An 18,142-nucleotide genomic window follows, 5' to 3' on the forward strand; every position below is an offset into this window, starting at 1 on the left:
TGATCTTATCAAATGGCAGAGCAGGCTCGAGGGGCCGAATGGCCTACTCCTGCTCTTAATTCGTATGTTCATACGAGTATAGGCCCATTTTACTCAATCGCTCCTCATAGGACAACCCTGTCATCCCAGGAATCAATCTAGTGAACCTTCACTGCACCGCCTCTAAGGCAAAGAGGGGAGAAAAAAAACTCTTATTTAATTTTTAAAAAGGCATCGACAATGAAACACTCCAATAAACTTAAACATGTGAAAATATCAAAAAAGCAAAACAGGCTGTCACGAGCTGCATTACTCATAATCCCCGATGACACAAAACTGCGTAAACTGCAGGATCACAGTGGAGCTTGTATTGCTGCCATGTTGAATCCCAGCACTGAGCATCGCTAAATACAGGAGAAAAAATTGCATTGGTCATACACGAGGTTTTACCAACAGGTCTCTGAACTGTCCTTAAGATTAACCTACGTTAAATGCAAGTTGTTGTTGTAGAATAAGGACTTTCGAGATGCCCCTAAGCAGCTGTGTGAGCTTGACATTCCTGGGTGGGCCTGTTGTGATTTATAGACACAATATAAGAACGGCCTCTGCTCTTGCTGTAGACGGGAATTCCTGGTGACAAGTTAATGTATGGATTAATTAACAAAGCAAGTTTGGATAATGGCTAATATTGTACACTATTAATATTTGCAGATATAAATTCCCATATTTCTTCGTTTTGCTTTCGATGTGTCAGCGGTTTTTAAAATTACTTAACAAGTCGTTCATAGTATCGTAGGTACAGCACAGGAGGAGGCCATTCGGCCCATCGTGCCTGTGCTGGCTCTTTGAAAGAGCTGTTCAATTAGTCCCGTTCTCTTGCTCTTTCCCCATAGTCCTGTAAATTTTTTCTCTTCAAGTATTTATCCAGTTCCGTTAATGCAATGAGCATTTATTATCGAATGGTTAGATGAAGGTTAAAGGGGGGGGACAAAAAGGATTGCCACTGAATAGTAGATTAGCATAAATTATGTTAATGAACCATATTGGTTGTCAGTCGGAATGGGTCAGACCTGTGCCGATTGCCATAGTTAATGTTTCCACTGGTAGATTGACCAGCCCAAGCCAGACTTAGGTGGCTGCCTCGCTAGCTCTTAGAATACTTAAGAGCCACACAAAGGGGCAACATGGAGCTCTTTCAATGGCTCAGTGGGTGAATGAACCACCTGCCAAGGATGTCGAGCCATGCAGATCCGAAAGGTCACAGGTTCATTCCCCTGCTAGTACTAGCCATGGCCCAGTGGGTAGCACTCTCACCTTGGAGTCATGAAGGTCGTGGGTGCAAATCCCACTCCGTAAGACCTAAGTGTGTAATCCAGGCTGATGCTCCTGGTACAGTGCAGTACTGAGGGAGTGCCTTGTCTGCCCTCTCAGGCGGACATAAAAGATCACACAGCTGCTATTTTGAAAAAGAGCAGGGGAGTTCTCCGCAGTGTCCTGGGGCCAATATTTATCCCTCAACTAACATCACTAAAACAGATAATCTGGTCATTTATCGCATTGCTGTTTGTGGGATCTTGCTGTGCGCACATTGGCTGCCGCATTTCCTACATTACAACAGAGACTACACTTCAAAAAATATTTCATTGGCACTTTGGAGCACCCTGAGGTCGTGAAAGGCGCTATATAAATGCAAGTTCTTTCAGTCTGTGCTGCGTTGGCTGATATCAGTCAGGGGTGAAGTCCGAGCTTGCTATTATTGACCTTAGTTCACTGGGGTTAGGGGAGAGGAATTAATTCGCCATGGTTCCTGCTTCTGATCATTATCCAACAACTCAACAACAACTTGCATTTATATAGCGCCTTTAACGTAGTAAAACATCCCAAGGTGCTTCACAGGAGCGATTATCAAACAAAATCTGATACATAAGGAGATATTAGGACAGGTGACCAAAAGCTTGGTCAAAGAGGTAGGTTTTAAGGAGCGTCTTAAAGGAGGAGAGAGAGGCGGAGAGGTTTAGGGAGTGAATTCCAGAGCTTAGGGCCCAGGCAGCTGAAGGCACGGCCGCCAATGGTGGGGCGAAGGAAATCGGGGATGGGCAAAAGGCCAGAATTGGAGGAGCGCAGAGATCTTGGAGGGCTGTAGGGCTGGAGGAGGTTACAGAGAAAGGGAGGGGGTGAGGCCATGGAGGGATTTGAAAACAAGGATGAGAATCTTAAAATCGAGGTGTTCCTGGACCGGGAGCCAATGTAGGTCAGCGAGCACAGGGTGATGGGAGAATGGGACTTGGTGCGAGTTACGATACGGGACAGCAGAGTTTTGGATGAGCTCAAGTTTACGGAGGGTGGAAGATGGGAGGCCGGCCAGGAGAGCATTGAAATAGTCCAGTCTGGAGGTAACAAAGGCACGGATGAGGGTTTCAGCAGCAGATGAGCTGAGGCAGGGGCGGAGACGGGCGATGTTACGGAGGTGGAAGTAGGCGGTCTTGGTGATGGAGCGGAGATGTGGTCGGAAGCTCAGCTCAGGGTCAAATAGGACGCCGAGGTTGCGAACGGCCTGGTTCAGCCTCAGGCAATGGCCAGGGAGAGGAATGCTGCAAAGCGTAGATGCCGGGTGAGGAGGGGAGCGAGCTGCCCATGGCCTGGTAGGCTGCCGGCAATCAGTGCCTAGGACCATAATTCGGCTAAGATACTGGAGGATCCATAACCCAGCCTGAGTCATCAGTAACTTCAAAAGAGAAGAAAAAACTGAAGTTGGGGGTTAAAAAAGGACGGTAAAAAAATCTCTTAATGATTTGTCCACCTACAGAGGTGGGGATTCAAAAACTGCTTGATTGTATGTTATGTTAAACCTGTATAGAACCTTGGGTAGATCACACTTGGAGTATTGTGCACAGTTCTGGTCTCCGTATTATAAACAGGATATAGAGGCATTGGAGAAGGTGCAAAGAAGATTTACTAGGATGATACCAGAACTGAGAGGTTATACCCATCAGGAAAGGCTGAACAGACTGGGGGTCTTTTCTCTAAAAAAAAAGAGAAGGCTGAGGGGTGACCTGATAGAGGTCTTCAAAATTATGAAAGGGTTTGATTGGGTAGATGTAGAGAAAATGTTTCCACTTGTGGGGGAGACCAAAATATAAGATAGTCATTAATAAATCCAATAGGGAATTCAGGAGAAACTTCTTCACCCAGAGAGTGGTGAGAATGTGGAACTCACCATCACAAGGTGTAGTTGAGGCGAATAGAACAGATACATTTAAGGGGAAGCTAGACCAGCACATGAAGGAGAAAAGAATAGAAGGATATGCTGATAGGGTGAGATGGAGGAGGGAGGGAGGAGGCTCGTGTGGAGCATAAACACAGTTGGGCCGAATAGTTGGTGTTAAATGTTGGTGTTCAGAGGGATTTGGGTGTCCTTGTACACGAAGCACAAAAAGTTAACATTCAGGTACAACAAGCAATTAGGAAGACAAATGGCATGTTGGCCTTTATTGCAAGGGGGTTAGAATGTAAGAGTAAGGAAGTCTTGCTGCAATTGTACAGGGCCTTGGTGAGACCTCACCTGGAGCACTGCGTACAGTTTTGGTCTCCTTATCTAAGGAAGGATATATTTGCCTTAGAGGTGGTGCATCAAAGGTTCACTAGATTGATTCCTGGGATGAGAGGGTTGTCCTATGAGGAGAGATTGAGTAGAATGGGCCTATACTCTCTGGAGTTTAGAAGAGTGAAAGGTGATGTCATTGAAACATATAAAATTCTGAGAGGGGTTGACAGGGTAGATGCTGAGAGGATGTTTCCCCTGGCTGGAGAATCTAGAACTAGGGGTCCTAGTCTCAGGATAAGAGATGGACGATTTAGGACCGAGATGAGGAGAAATTTCTTCACTCAGAGGGTTGTGAATCTTTGGAATTCTCTACCCCAGAGGGCTGTGGATGCTGAGTCATTGAGTATATTCAAGGCTGAGATTGATAGATTTTTGGACTCTAGGGGAATCAAGGGATATGGGGATCGGGCGGGAAAGTGGAGTTGAGGTCGAAGATCAGCCATGATCTTACTGAATGGCGGAGCAGGCTCGAGGGGCCCTATGGCCTACTCCTGCTCCTATTTCTTATGTTCTTGTGTTTCTGTGTTGTACATTCTATGTAATTCTATAGTAAGCCAGAGTCTGAAGAGAGGGGGCTTGTGTGGGTGGAGGAGCTTCCAGAGGTTGGGTGGTGCAGGAAGGGTTAATGCTTGTGATGATTCTGTGAACGCTTTTCCACGGACAGTGACTATTGTTGACATCGTCAGTGCGAGTGGACGGAGTCTTGACAAGTGCACGGGAGCTGAATTAACAGCAGTCAACACACAGCCGTTAAACAGGTGCACTCACTGGTCTTGTCGTCTCGACTGCGCGTGTTAACTTAGTCCCCTCGCTCAGTAATTCCTCCTCAGCCAGTTTGATACGAAGCTCCAGTTCCTTTGACGCAGTCGTTAAAATTCTACCGGAAGGAGTACGAGCCTTGCAGCAGTAACAACAGCAAGAAAGTAAAGTATTTACTTCCTCAAACTTCCCAATTTGCTTCACAGAGGATGGATCAGGAAAAGGGGAAAAGTTCGAGGAGATGAGGAAAGTTGTAATCAGAAAAAGAAAGCAAGACTTGCATTTATATAGCGCCTTTCACGATCTCAGGACGTCCCAAAGCGCTATACAACCAATGAAGTACTTTTTGAAGTGCGGCCACTGTTGTGATGCAGGAAACGAGCAGAAAATTTGCACAAAGTAAGATCCCACAAACATGACTGGATAATGACCAGATAATCTGTTGTAGTGATGTTGGTTGAGGGATAAATATTGGCCCAGGACACTGGGGTGAACTCCCCTGCTCTTCTTCAAAATAAGGTCGTGGGATCTTTTACATCCACCTGAGAGGTCTGACGGGGCCTCCCTCAGTACTGTCCCTCCGACAGTGCAGCGTTCCCTCAGTACTGACCCTCCGACAGTGCAGCGCTCCCTCAGTACTGACCCTCCGACAGTGCGGCGCTCCCTCAGTACTGACCCTCCGACAGTGCAGCGTTCCCTCAGTACTGACCCTCCGACAGTGCAGCGTTCCCTCAGTACTGACCCTCCGACAGTGCAGCGCTCCCTCAGTACTGACCCTCCGACAGTGCAGCGCTCCCTCAGTACTGACCCTCCGACAGTGCAGCGCTCCCTCAGTACTGACCCTCCGACAGTGCAGCGCTCCCTCAGTACTGACCCTCCGACAGTGCAGCGCTCCCTCAGTACTGACCCTCCGACAGTGCAGCGCTCCCTCAGTACTGACCCTCCGACAGTGCAGCGCTCCCTCAGTACTGCCCCTCCGACAGTGCAGCGCTCCCTCAGTACTGCACTGGGAGTGTCGGCCTGGATTATGGGCTCAAGTCTCTGGAGTGGGGCGCAGTTGAACAGCCTGCGAACACTCACTGCCTGGGCACGCACGAGGACATTGGCCACTTTCGATAGCTGGTGGCTCCAGGGGAGCCTATCCCAACTGGACTCAGCACCTTCAGTGGAGGAGGGGCGGGGGGTCAAAGGTGATAGCAAGTCCGGGGTTATGAGGAAAGGTCAAAGGGAGTTGGCCTTGTTCCCAACAGAAAAGAGGAGGCTTTGAGGAGCTTGTTGGAAGTTCCCAAAGTTATCAAAGGGGTTTGCTTGTTGCCACAGAGGGGGAATGTAAGGAGTAAATTTGGGGGAAAAAATTACTAGATTAAAAATTTGTTTGTCAAATGAAAATAAGAGCGATCCCAGAATCGGAGGACTGAGTTATGAGGAAAGGATGAAGAAGTGAGTTTTCCAGTCTTGAAAGGGGACAACTGAGAGAGGACCTTACAAAGGTACATGGGATAGTAAACGGTATAGAAGAGAGAAATCCAGGGTATACAACCTGCATTTGTATAGCGCCTTTAACGTAGTGAAACGTCCCAAGGAGCTTCACAGGAGCGATTATCGAACAAAATTTGACACCGAGCCTCAAGGGCAATTAGGGATGGGCAATAAATGCCGGCCTCGCCAGCGACGCCCACATCCCATGAACGAATATTAAAAAAAAGGAGGTACTAGGACAGGTGACCAAAAGCTTGGTCAAAGTGGTAGGTTTTAAGGAGCGTCTTAAAGGAGGAGAGAGAGGCGGAGAGGTTTAGGGAGGGAATTCCAGAGCTTAGGGCCCAGGCAGCTGAAGGCACGGCCGCCAATGGTGGAGCGATGAAAATCGGGGATGCGCAAGAGGCCAGAATTGGAGGAGCGCAGAGATCTCGGAGGGTTGTAGGGCTGGAGGAGGTTACAGAGATAGGGAGAGGGGGCGAGGGCCAGGGGGGGAATACCATCGGAGCCAGGGTAGTGGGACAAGATGTCACAAGTTCAAGCTATTGAAACGCAAAGTTAGGTCTGATATCAGGGAGTTCATCCTCACACAGAGTGATCAACACATGGGGGTAATTTTAACCAAACCGTCCCGTGGGAAACTGATGGGAACAGAGCGGACGCCCGATTTACACCCCCCCCACCCCGATTTACACCCCCCCACCCCGATTTACACCCCCCCACCCCGATTTACACCCCCCCCCCCCGATTTACACCCCCCACCCCGATTTACACCCCCCCCACCCCGATTTACAACCCCCCCCGATTTACACCCCCCACCCCGATTTACACCCCCCACCCCGATTTACACCCCCCCCCCCCTGTTTACACCCCCCCACCCCGATTTACACCCCCCCACCCCGATTTACAACCCCCCCCGATTTACACCCCCCCACCCCGATTTACACCCCCCACCCCGATTTACACCCCCCCCCCCGATTTACACCCCCCCCACCCCGATTTACAACCCACCCCGATTTACACCCCCCCCCCCGATTTACACCCCCCCACCCCGATTTACACCCCCCCCACCCCGATTTACACCCCCCCACCCCGATTTACACCCCCCCCACCCCGATTTACACCCCCCCCCCCGATTTACACCCCCCCCACCCCGATTTACACCCCCCCCCCCGATTTACACCCCCCCACCCCGATTTACACCCCCCCCCGATTTACACCCCCTCCCCCAATTTACACCCCCCCCCCCGATTTACACCCCCACCCCGATTTACACCCCCTCCCCCGATTTACACCCCCCAATTTACACCCCCCGATTTACACCCCCTCCCCCAATTTACACCCCCCTCAATTTAAACCCCCCCCCACAATTTACACACACCCTCACCCCCCCCCCCGATTACACCCTGCCCCACTTTGACTTTAACAGCCAATCCGTTCCAGTCTGTTTCCCGCCGGGCGAGTTTGGTTAAAATTCTGGCCCCCTCCCGCACCCCCCACTGTGGAATGGAGTCTTGGGTAAGATAACGAAGGACAAATCCCGGGAACCCCTTCGGAAACAATCGGATGCTGCGAGAGGGGAAATGTAGGGCCTTTCTAGATGGACAAACTAAGATGTCCGATGGCCTTTCTCACCCATATTTATGTTGCAATTTTGTGAAAACAGCTTTCGGGTTAAATTAGTCCGTTTAGTCTCATTTTTCGTTAATGAGCTGATTTTTATTGAAGGAACGATAGCGATTAAAAGCGTCTTGATACTTCTTTTTTTTTTTTTACGTGGACATCTTCAGCCCCCCACCCCCCATCCCCGCTCCAAACTCCATTCACAGACGGACGGCTTGCCCTCAAAGAGTTGGCGATTACTTCACTTGCGTCTGAAAAATGCCAAAAAAAAAACAAGGAACGCAGATAAAACCTTCCCACGACGTCTTAAGAATGTCAGCCAGGACGCAGTCCATTCACCTCCTCAAAGTGAAAAAGTTCAGGCCGTCATAACACTGGCGACTAATGAGACACAAACCGCTCAGTGCTCTTTGACGAAGGGCCTCATTAATTTTTTAGAAGGACCTTTAGGAAAAAAAAAAATCCGGCACAATAGGGTTTTTCTGAATGTCTCCCAACTCGGCCTCACTGAGAGGATTTTATCGCTGGGATTTGACATTTTTGCTGCTTTTTGTGGTTTTGTTAGTTTTCAAAAAAAAAGAATGAAAGTGTTAGAATCTTACTTTCAAAAGGTCAGGAGACGTCCCGTTGGGGATAACGTGTTAGTGTGAAGGATAGCAGGGAACCGCTGGGGGAAAAAGGAACAATGTTATTAATAATAATAAAAAAAAAATAATGACTGTTTGAACACCTTTGGCCTCCGAGTCGCCGGTTGTGTTGTGCTTTCGAGCTTCACGCCTCTACCGCGCAATGCGACAGGAGCTGCGGAATGAGAGGAGGTTGGAATCTCGGAATTATTGTTGGAATTAGGGCTGGGCGCACGGGGGAACAAGAGCAAGGGCGATACCTGAAGGGGGGAAAAGAGTCGCAGGGCCGTACGGGGAAAGGGCGGGGGTGGGGGTGGGTGTGGGGGGAGTGGGACTAATTGGACAAAGAGCCGGCACATGCACGATGGGCCGAATGGCCTCCTTCTGTGCTGTAAGATTGACCCAGCAACGATGAAGGAAGGGCGATATATTTCCGAGTCGGGATGGTGTGTGACTTGGAGGGGAACGTGCAGGTGGTGTTGTTCCCATGCGCCTGCTGCCCTTGTCCTTCTAGGTGGTAGAGGTCGCGGGTTTGGGAGGTGCTGTCGAAGAATCCTTGGTGAGTTGCTGCAGTGCATCCTGTGGATGGTGCACACTGCAGCCACAGTGCGCTGGTGGGGGAGGGAGCGGGTGTTTAAGCCGTGTGATTATTGGATGAGATCAGGAGCAGCTGTCACGTCTTCCAGGGGTTCAAACAACCTTCTGATGCTCACTGACCAGACTCACTCACAAAAATGGATGCCTGGTGAATTGCTCCCCAACTCCAGTCAACGCCTTCAGGCGAAGAGGGCAGCAAATTGGTAAAATATAACTCGACGGGTATAGCCAGCAGATTTGCTAACGTTCAAAAGATCCGAAAATATTAATTTATTGCATGTCCTTCTTTCAGGTTCAGCTAATACACTACAATCACGAGTTGTACACAAACATCACAGAAGCTTCAAAGAGTCCGAATGGCCTGGTGGTGGTTTCCATCTTTATAAAGGTAAGTAACGGAACTAACGCATAGGGTCAGACCTCACTGACCAATAACATTTTGGGGATCCAGTGTAGGAGTGATTTGAGACACGACATGTGGTGAGTGTAACGTGCTCGGGAGGAACAGGTGACTTTGGACCTCTGGTTCCCCAAAGCTCCCCACCACTGGGGGTTTTCCTCGCCTCATGTCCGGGTCTGTTGGAGACTCATTGATAGAGATTGATTGCTGTGATTAGTCAACAACTCCATTATCGTTATATCCTGGGACTACCAGGATGGGAGAAGGTGAACTAGATGGACCGCGGTCTTTTCTTGTCTAGCGATTCCGATGTTACTGCTTTGCACGTACAATGGCCAAATATTAGAGAGGATGGGGACTCTACTCATTGGAGTTCAGAAGAATGAGAGGCGATCTTATTGAAACATATAAGATTGTGAAGGGGCTTGATCGGGTGGATGCGGTGAGGATGTTCCCAAGGATGGGTGAAACTAGAACTAGGGGGCATAATCTTAGAATAAGGGGCTGCTCCTTCAAAACTGAGATGAGGAGAAACTTCTTCACTCAGAGGGTGGTAGGTCTGTGGAATTTGCTGCCCCAGGAAGCTGTGGAAGCTACATCATTAAATAAATTTAAAACAGAAATAGACAGTTTCCTAGAAGTAAAGGGAATTAGGGGTTACGGGGAGCGGGCAGGAAATTGGACATGAATTTAAATTTGAGGTTAGGATCAGATCAGCCATGATCTTATTGAATGGCGGAGCAGGCTCGAGGGGCCGATTGGCCTACTCCTGCTCCTATTTCTTATGTTCTTATGTTCTTATGTCTCACATGTAAAGAACATTGAGGAGAAAACCGTCTCGCTGTCAAATGTCACTTTTTGTTTTCTTTATTCCAGGTGTCTGATACAACAAATCCATTCTTAAACCGAATGCTGAACAGGGACACCATAACAAGGATTACCTATAAAAGTACGTAGAGCATCGGGTTTGGCATCAGCTGGAGGGCAGTGTCCGAGGGCTGGACATCAGTGGTTCCGTGCTGAGGTCGGACACTTTAGTGCTGTGCCAGGAGGACCCATAATGGAGCCCAGGGGCCCCCTGAGTGTTCTCCTCCCCCTTATGGCCCTCAAAATACTTGCTGCTCAGACTGTGTCTCAGCCTCAACCCACAGATCACCAACTCTGGGATATGGTTGGATCTGGATTGTGAGGTTATATAGTTAGATGGGGAGGTAGATAGATGGGTGGGTAGATAGAAGGGGAGATAGATAGATGGGTGGGGAGATAGATGGGGAGATAGATAGATGGGTGGGGAGATAGATGGGGAGATAGATAGATGGGTGGGGAGATAGAAGGGGAGATAGAAGGGTGGGGAGATAGATGGGTGGGTAGATAGATGGGGAGATAGATAGATGGGTGGGGAGATAGATGGGGAGATAGATAGATGGGTGGGGAGATAGATGGGTGGGTAGATAGAAGGGTGGGGAGATAGATGGGTGGGGAGATAGATGGGTGGGTAGATAGATGGGTGGGGAGATAGATGGGTGGGGAGATAGATGGGGAGATAGATAGATGGGTAGGTAGATAGATGGGTAGATAGATGGGTGGGGAGATAGATGGGTGGGTAGATAGATGGGTGGGGAGATAGATGGGTGGGGAGATAGATGGGTGGGTAGATAGATGGGTGGGGAGATAGATGGGTGGGTAGATAGATGGGTGGGGAGATAGATGGGTGGGGAGATAGATGGGTGGGTAGATAGATGGGGAGATAGATAGATGGGTAGGTAGATAGAAGGGTAGATAGATGGGTGGGGAGATAGATGGGTGGGTAGATAGATGGGTGGGGAGATAGATGGGTGGGGAGATAGATGGGTGGGTAGATAGATGGGTGGGGAGATAGATGGGTGGGTAGATAGATGGGTGGGGAGATAGATGGGTGGGTAGATAGATGGGTGGGGAGATAGATGGGTGGGGAGATAGATGGGTGGGTAGGTAGATAGAAGGGTAGATAGATGGGTGGGGAGATAGATGGGTGGGTAGATAGAAGGGTGGGTAGATAGATGGGGAGATAGATAGATGGGTAGGTAGATAGAAGGGTAGATAGATGGGTGGGGAGATAGATGGGTGGGGAGATAGATGGGTGGGTAGATAGATGGGTGGGGAGATAGATGGGTGGGTAGATAGATGGGTGGGGAGATAGATGGGTGGGTAGATAGATGGGTGGGGAGATAGATGGGTGGGGAGATAGATGGGTGGGTAGGTAGATAGAAGGGTAGATAGATGGGTGGGGAGATAGATGGGTGGGTAGATAGATGGGTGGGGAGATAGATGGGTGGGGAGATAGATGGGTGGGTAGGTAGATAGAAGGGTAGATAGATGGGTGGGGAGATAGATGGGTGGGTAGATAGATGGGTGGGGAGATAGATGGGTGGGGAGATAGATGGGTGGGGAGATAGATGGGTGGGGAGATAGATGGGTGGGGAGATAGATGGGTGGGGAGATAGATGGGTGGGGAGATAGATGGGTGGGGAGATAGATGGGTGGGTAGATAGATGGGTGGGGAGATAGATGGGTGGGGAGATAGATGGGTGGGGAGATAGATGGGGAGATAGATAGATATAAGGGTGGGCTGATAGAAGGGTGGGTAGATGGATGGATAGGTAGCTTGTCCGACACCCAGTACTGGATGAGCAGACATTTCCTCCAATTAAATATTGGGAAGACCGAAGCCATTGTCTTCAGTCCCCGCCTCAAACTCCATTCCCTGGTCACCGACTCCTTCCCTCTCCCTGCCCACTCTCTGAGGTTAAACCAAACTGTTCGCAACCTTGGCGTCCTATTTGACCCTGAGCTGAGCTTCCAACCCCATAATCCTCTCCATCACCAAGACCGCCTACATCTACCTTTGTAATATTGCCCATCTCTGCACTGTTACAGTCCCTGCATTGTTACAGCTCCTGTACTGTTAGAATCCCCTGGACTGTTATGAGCCCCGATGCTGTTACAAAACCTCGCACCATTACAAGACCCACACCTAAAAGCCCCTGCACCATTAAGAGTCCCTGTACTGTTATGAGCCCCTGCACCATTACAATCCCCTGCACCGTTACAACTCCTGTACTATTACAATCCCCTGTACTGTTACAGCCCCTATACTGTTACAGCCCCTGTACTGTTACAATCCCCTGTAGTGTTACAGCCCCCTGTTACAAGGCCCTGCGCTGTTACAAGCCCCAGCACTGTTACAAGCCCCTGCACTGTTCCAGCTCGTGATTAATATGTGCCAAACCTCGTGTCCTGTTTGTATGATCATATCCTGATTAACAAGGGAGTCAAGGGTTATAGTCGATAGACGGGAAAGTAGGGTTGAGGTCACAATCAGATCAGCCATGATCTTATCAAATGGCAGAGCAGGCTCGAGGGGCCGAATGGCCTACTCCTGCTCTTGATTCATATGTTCGTGTGTTCGTACGTGTCACAGTGATTCACACGGTCTGGTTTGTTATTGCAATAAACGACATCTTTACACGCTGATTCCCTTGCATGTTTCCCAACGACTGTCAGGACTTCAGAAATCTCTGAAACTCACTCAGGCAGAAAATCTCAGATCAACAGAAAAGCCTCTGGCCATTTCAGGAAGAGACAGTTGCAGAGAAGCCCTTGGGTCAGACCTGGTATGAATAGTAATTTATTGAAGGCTTCTCTCAGGTCTCGGGAGGTCAGCTGTTGCCTTGGTTAATAGGGGGGACAGATGATGGCAGTAATTCCATCCCATACTAGTCTCTGTACAATTACAGGTTGAGGTTGGGAAATTCGGCTTGCAGGAACACACTGCTCTCCGACTCTGAGCAACTGAGGAACCAAGAAACCAGACAGCTTGTTAACGCTGGCACATCCCTCCCATTCCAACCCCTTCATTCTCCATTTTCATACTGTATCCGTTCCATTGTGTCCTGTCCCTGCACTCACTTCATCTGCCAAAACACGCATTTTGTTCCTTTTTGGGATTTATTTTCCCCGCCCCTTCCTGTTAAGTCACCCCTATCATGCACCAATTCCTGGCTGATACATTGACTTTTTTTTTATTGATGAATTTTAAATATTCTCATCCATCGCAATCCTTCACCCCCATCCCATTCAAATTGGCACTCCTTGTCCTTCCAATCCCTTCAGTTCAAGATGATATCCTATCCCTTCTCTGCCTCCGCCCATGCTGGCATTCTTCCCCCACCCCCTTTCCCTCTTCCTTTAATTGTCATCCATTTTCTCCTTCCCTCTCTCCTTCATTGTCACCCCCTCAATTCATTACGGCACTCTTCTCTCTCCATCCTGGCACTTTCCCCTCACCTCTGTTCAACTTTGTTCTCTTTATTATCCCTCAGTTAATGCTGGCACCCACTCCCATCCCAAAGCACCACTCCCGGCTTCTTCCCCCCGCCCCTTCATTTCCCCCTTCCCTTTCTCCTCGTCATCCATTTTTTCCTTCATTGCCATCCATTTTCCCCTTCCCTCTCTCCTTCATTGCCATCCATTTTCTCCTTCCCTCTCTCCTTCATTGCCATCCATTTTCTCCTTCCCTCTCTCCTTCATTGCCATCCATTTTCTCCTTCCCTCTCTCCTTCATTGTCCTCCATTTTCTCCTTCCATTTCTCCTTCATTGCCCTCCATTTTCTCCTTCCCTCTCTCCTTCATTGTCCTCCATTTTCTCCTTCCCTCTCTCCTTCATTGTCCTCCATTTTCTCCTTCCCTCTCTCCTTCATTGTCCTCCATTTTCTCCTTCCCTCTCTCCTTCATTGCCATCCATTTTCCCCTTCCCTCTCTCCTTCACTGTCATCCATTTTCTCCTTCCCTCTCTCCTTCATTGCCATCCATTTTCCTGTTCACCGTCTCCCCTCTCCAGCCATTTCCCATCCCCCTGTCCCAAAACATTGCCCCTCCCCAAGTCTCGCTGCTTAATATAAATCAAACTCAGCCTGAGCTGCATTGCCACAAGAATTGATTTTGAAAGGATGAAGACAAAGAGAGAATAGTCACAAGAGAGAGCAGAGTTCAGGAGGGGTCGGGGTGGGGGAGGGGGAGGGGGAGTGCTGTCTTCCGTAAGGAAAGTGAGAGGAAGATAAAGAGAGCTGGAAAAAGAACAAAGCTGAAGGGACTAAAGAGGGGAGATCGGACAAACGGCCAGCGTTTGGCCGTCCGCCACAGCCGGGGTCTGACCGCAACTGGAATCAGAAAATCAATTATTGAAACCCTACCAATCAGAGTGAGACCGTGTGGAAGATCCACTGGATATTTAGGCTGAATTCAAACCTCTTTTGTTTTGTCCGCCGTCGCGGCTAATTAACCCACCTCGTAAAATAGATTTTTCGGGATTTTACGTTACCTGGAAATTTCCCTGCAACACTTCATTTATTTATTTTTTGCTCGACTCTCTCCACTCCTCTCCTGAAGGCGCTGGCTCTTTTAGGGTGCAGTTCCGCAGGCGCCCTCCCGTGCCTCGCTCCGAGCGGCTAACCTCAGCCCACTGCGTGAGTATTCGACACGGGGAGGCATCACAGCCAAGCCCCACCCAAACTCGCCCGAAATCCACACGTTCCCACTTCCCGGCAGTGGTGGCCCATAACGACCAGGAGCAGGAACGCGAGCTGGTATTTGTCCAAGGGGGGGGGGGCGTAAAGGCCAATTGTAGCCCCCCCCTCCCCCCCCAACAGTCCTCCTCTCTCCCCCTCTGCCTGTCCCCCCTCTTGCTGCCCTCTCACTGTCCCACTCTTACTGCTCCCCTCTTACTGCTCCCCTCCACTGCTCCTCTCACTATGCCCCCTCTCTGCCCCCTCTCTCTGCCCCCAACATCCCCTATCTCTGCCCTCAAGCACTTTCTCTCTGAGTCCCTGTTGCCCCCGCCCCTCTGCCCCCCCCCCACGGCCCTCCTTTCTCTGCCTCCCAACCCCCCTCTCTGCCCCCAACCCTGTCTCCCTGCTCCCCACTGTCGCCCTCTCTCTGTCCCCAACCCCCTCTCTCTGCCCCCCTCCATTGCCCCCAACCCCCTCTCTGTCCCCAACCCCCTCTCTGTCCCCAACCCCCTCTCTGTCCCCTTCACTGCCCCCTCTCCCTGCCCCCCACTCCCCTCTCTCTGCCCCCTCTCCCTGCCCCCCACTCCCCTCTCTCTGCCCCCTCTCCCTGCCCCCCACTCCCCTCTCTCTGCCCCCTCTCCCTGCCCCCCACTCCCCTCTCTCTGCCCCCTCCACTGCCCCCTCCCCACTCTCTCTGCCACCTACTCCCCTCTCTCTGCCCCCTCCACTGCCCCGTCTCTCTGCCCCTGCCCCCTCCACTGCCCCCTCCACTGCCCCCCCTCTCTGCCCCCTACCCCCTCTCTCTGCCCCTACCCCCTCTCCCTGCCCCCCACTCCCCTCTCTCTGCCCCCTCCACTGCCCCCTCTCTCTGCCCCCTACCCCCTCTCTCTGCCCCTACCCCCTCTCCCTGCCCCCCACTCCCCTCTCTCTGCCCCCTCCACTGCCCCCTCTCTCTGCCCCCTACCCCCTCTCTCTGCCACCTACTCCCCTCTCTCTGCCCCCTCCACTGCCCCGTCTCTCTGCCCCTGCCCCCTCCACTGCCCCCTCCACTGCCCCCCCTCTCTGCCCCCTACCCCCTCTCTCTGCCCCCACTCCCCTCCCCTGCCCCCTACTCCCCTCTCTCTGCCCCCTCTGCTGCCCCTTCTCCTTGCCACCCCCCCCCGCCCTCTCTCTCTGTTCCTCTCCCCCCCCCCCCATGCTGCCCCCGAGATGCGAGGGGCTGAGTTGGGGGGGGGTGTCGATCAACGTTACATCAGACCCGTCGCATTGAACCTAAAAGCATTGCCGTGGTTACGGGAATGATGCTGTGCTGTGAATGAGGGCACTCTGGCAACAAACTGAAAACAGATGCCTAATTAACAATTTATTAGTTAATTAGCATCTCTAATTATTCATTGAAATATTCCCCTATTTGACGTGGAGAGGAAAATATTTAATTTGATGCTGTGGGACGTCTTATATTGAATTGTACAGATTTTAAAACAGACTTGCCCAGCGACACCACATTGTCCAACCCCTTGGATCAGAACCCTGGGGCTGGATAATCTCAATTTATTTGTGTTTATTTTCTAGACGATGCCTATTTACTGCTGGGGCTAAACATCGAAGGAGTGTATCCAGAGACACCCAGTTTCATAACGTACGAGGGCTCGATGACCATCCCGCCCTGTCATGAAACCGTGACGTGGATTATAATGAACAAGCCGGTCTATATCACACGGATGCAGGTGAAGCCCATCGATTGGTCTTTTGCATTCTTCGAAATTGTCTTTTTTTTTAACGTTTAACTTTTCCCCCCAAAGCTCTTCCGGGGCCCTCTGCTGTCGGGGTTCAATCAGTGGGTCATTCCCCTCCTGTAACTGAGTCCAAATCTCCCTTTCCATTTGTGTGAATGTAACAAGTCGCTGTTAAAAGAAAGGAGTCGCATTTATATCGTGCCTTTCATGACCTCAGGACACATCCCAAAGCACTTTACAGCCAACTTTTTGAAGCGTAGTGTAGAGAAACGCTACAGCCAATTTGCGCACAGCAAGATCCCACAAACATCAATGTGATAATGACCAGTTTTTAGCGATGTTGTTTGAGGGATAAATATTGGCCCCAGGACACCGGGGAGAACTCCCCCCTTGCTCTTCTCCAAAATAGTGGCCGCGGGATCTTTTACACCATCCTGAGAGGGTACAGACGGGGCTTTGGTTTAACGTCTCATCTGAAAGGCGGCACCTCTGACATTGCAGCACTCCCTCAGCACTGGCATTGGGAGCGTCGGCCTGGATTACGTGCTCAAGTCTCTGGAGTGACGCCTTCTGATTTAGAGGCGAGAGTGCTGCCCACTGAGCCAAGGCTGACACAGCCTGGCATTCAGTTGACAGAATATTCAGTGTTGGGAGGGGTGTCACAGCCACACCTGAGTTGCCCACACCTGAGTTGCCCACACCTGAGTTACCCACACCTGAGTTGCCCACACCTGAGTTACCCACACCTGAGTTGCCCACACCTGATGCTACCTTCAACTGAGTTGCCCACACCTGAGTTGCCCACACCTGAGTTACCCACACCTGAGTTACCCACACCTGCGCTTTCCGACAGGGGCTGGTGAGTATTGATCAGGGGCCTGATTTTTTTTTTGGTAGCCCAGACACACTTGCAACATCCATCTATCGCCTTGCTGGAGATAACATAAGAAATAGGAGCAGGAGTAGGCCATCCGGCCCCTCGAGCCTGCTCCGCCATTCAATAAGATCAAGGCTGATCTTCTACCTCAACTCCACTCTCCTGCCCGATTCCCATATCCCTCGATTCCCCTAGAGTCCAAAAATCTATTGATCTCTGCCTTGAATATGCTCAACGACTGAGCAACTAACCCAACACAGGCCTGGGATCAAAACTGGGACTTTCCTCGTCTGCATAGGGACAGGAGGAGGCCATTCAGCCCCTCGGGCCAGCCCCGCCAATCAATTCGATCATGGCTGACCTGTACCTCAACTCCATTTATCCGCCTTTGCTCTTCATCCCTTTCCTAACAAAAATCTATTGATCTCAGCCTTGAAAGCTCCAATCGACCCCCAGCCTCCACAGCCTTAATGGGGGAGAGAGTTCCAGATTTCCACTACCGTTTATGTGAAAAAGTGTTTCCTGATTTCGCTCCTGAACGGCCTAGCTCTAGTTTTAAGATGGCTGCACTATTCCTGGCCAGAATGGAGATGATTGGGTAATTCCCCCGTCAATCACACCTGGAGACCACACTGCTGTGAGTGACTGGGACTGATTTTACAAATATAAATTGCATTATGTAACTATCCTCCACTCACTGCATTTTTGCTGGAGAAATAATCCTGCTTTTATCAGGAGACTTTGCTGTCGTTTTGGTCATGAGTTCAGTTTGCTGTAGTACGTAGAGACTCCGTTTAAATAGACTTTGTCTGCTGAGTAAATAGACTGTTTGCTGTAGTGCGTTGTTTAATTAGACTCTGTTTGCTGTTTGCTGAGTAAATAGACTCTGTTGGCTGAGTAAATAGACTATTTGCTGTAG

At 50.4% G+C, this 18,142-nt stretch overlaps 1 protein-coding gene across 1 annotated transcript in view; it reads left to right on the forward strand.

The window, feature by feature from the left end:
• ca10a (carbonic anhydrase Xa) overlaps positions 1–18,142 on the forward strand; it is a gene marked incomplete at its 5' end in the record, with an annotated part of 340,461 nt that overhangs the window by 300,194 nt on the left and 22,125 nt on the right. The window contains 3 exons of the mRNA XM_068004472.1: positions 8,957–9,052; positions 9,941–10,013; positions 16,183–16,337. Of these exons, the coding sequence (XP_067860573.1) occupies positions 8,957–9,052; positions 9,941–10,013; positions 16,183–16,337 (324 nt within the window). The remainder of the gene's footprint in view (positions 1–8,956; positions 9,053–9,940; positions 10,014–16,182; positions 16,338–18,142) is intronic.

This window comes from Heptranchias perlo, chromosome 23 (genome assembly GCF_035084215.1).
Source record: "Heptranchias perlo isolate sHepPer1 chromosome 23, sHepPer1.hap1, whole genome shotgun sequence".
NCBI classification, from domain to species: Eukaryota; Metazoa; Chordata; class Chondrichthyes; order Hexanchiformes; family Hexanchidae; genus Heptranchias; species Heptranchias perlo.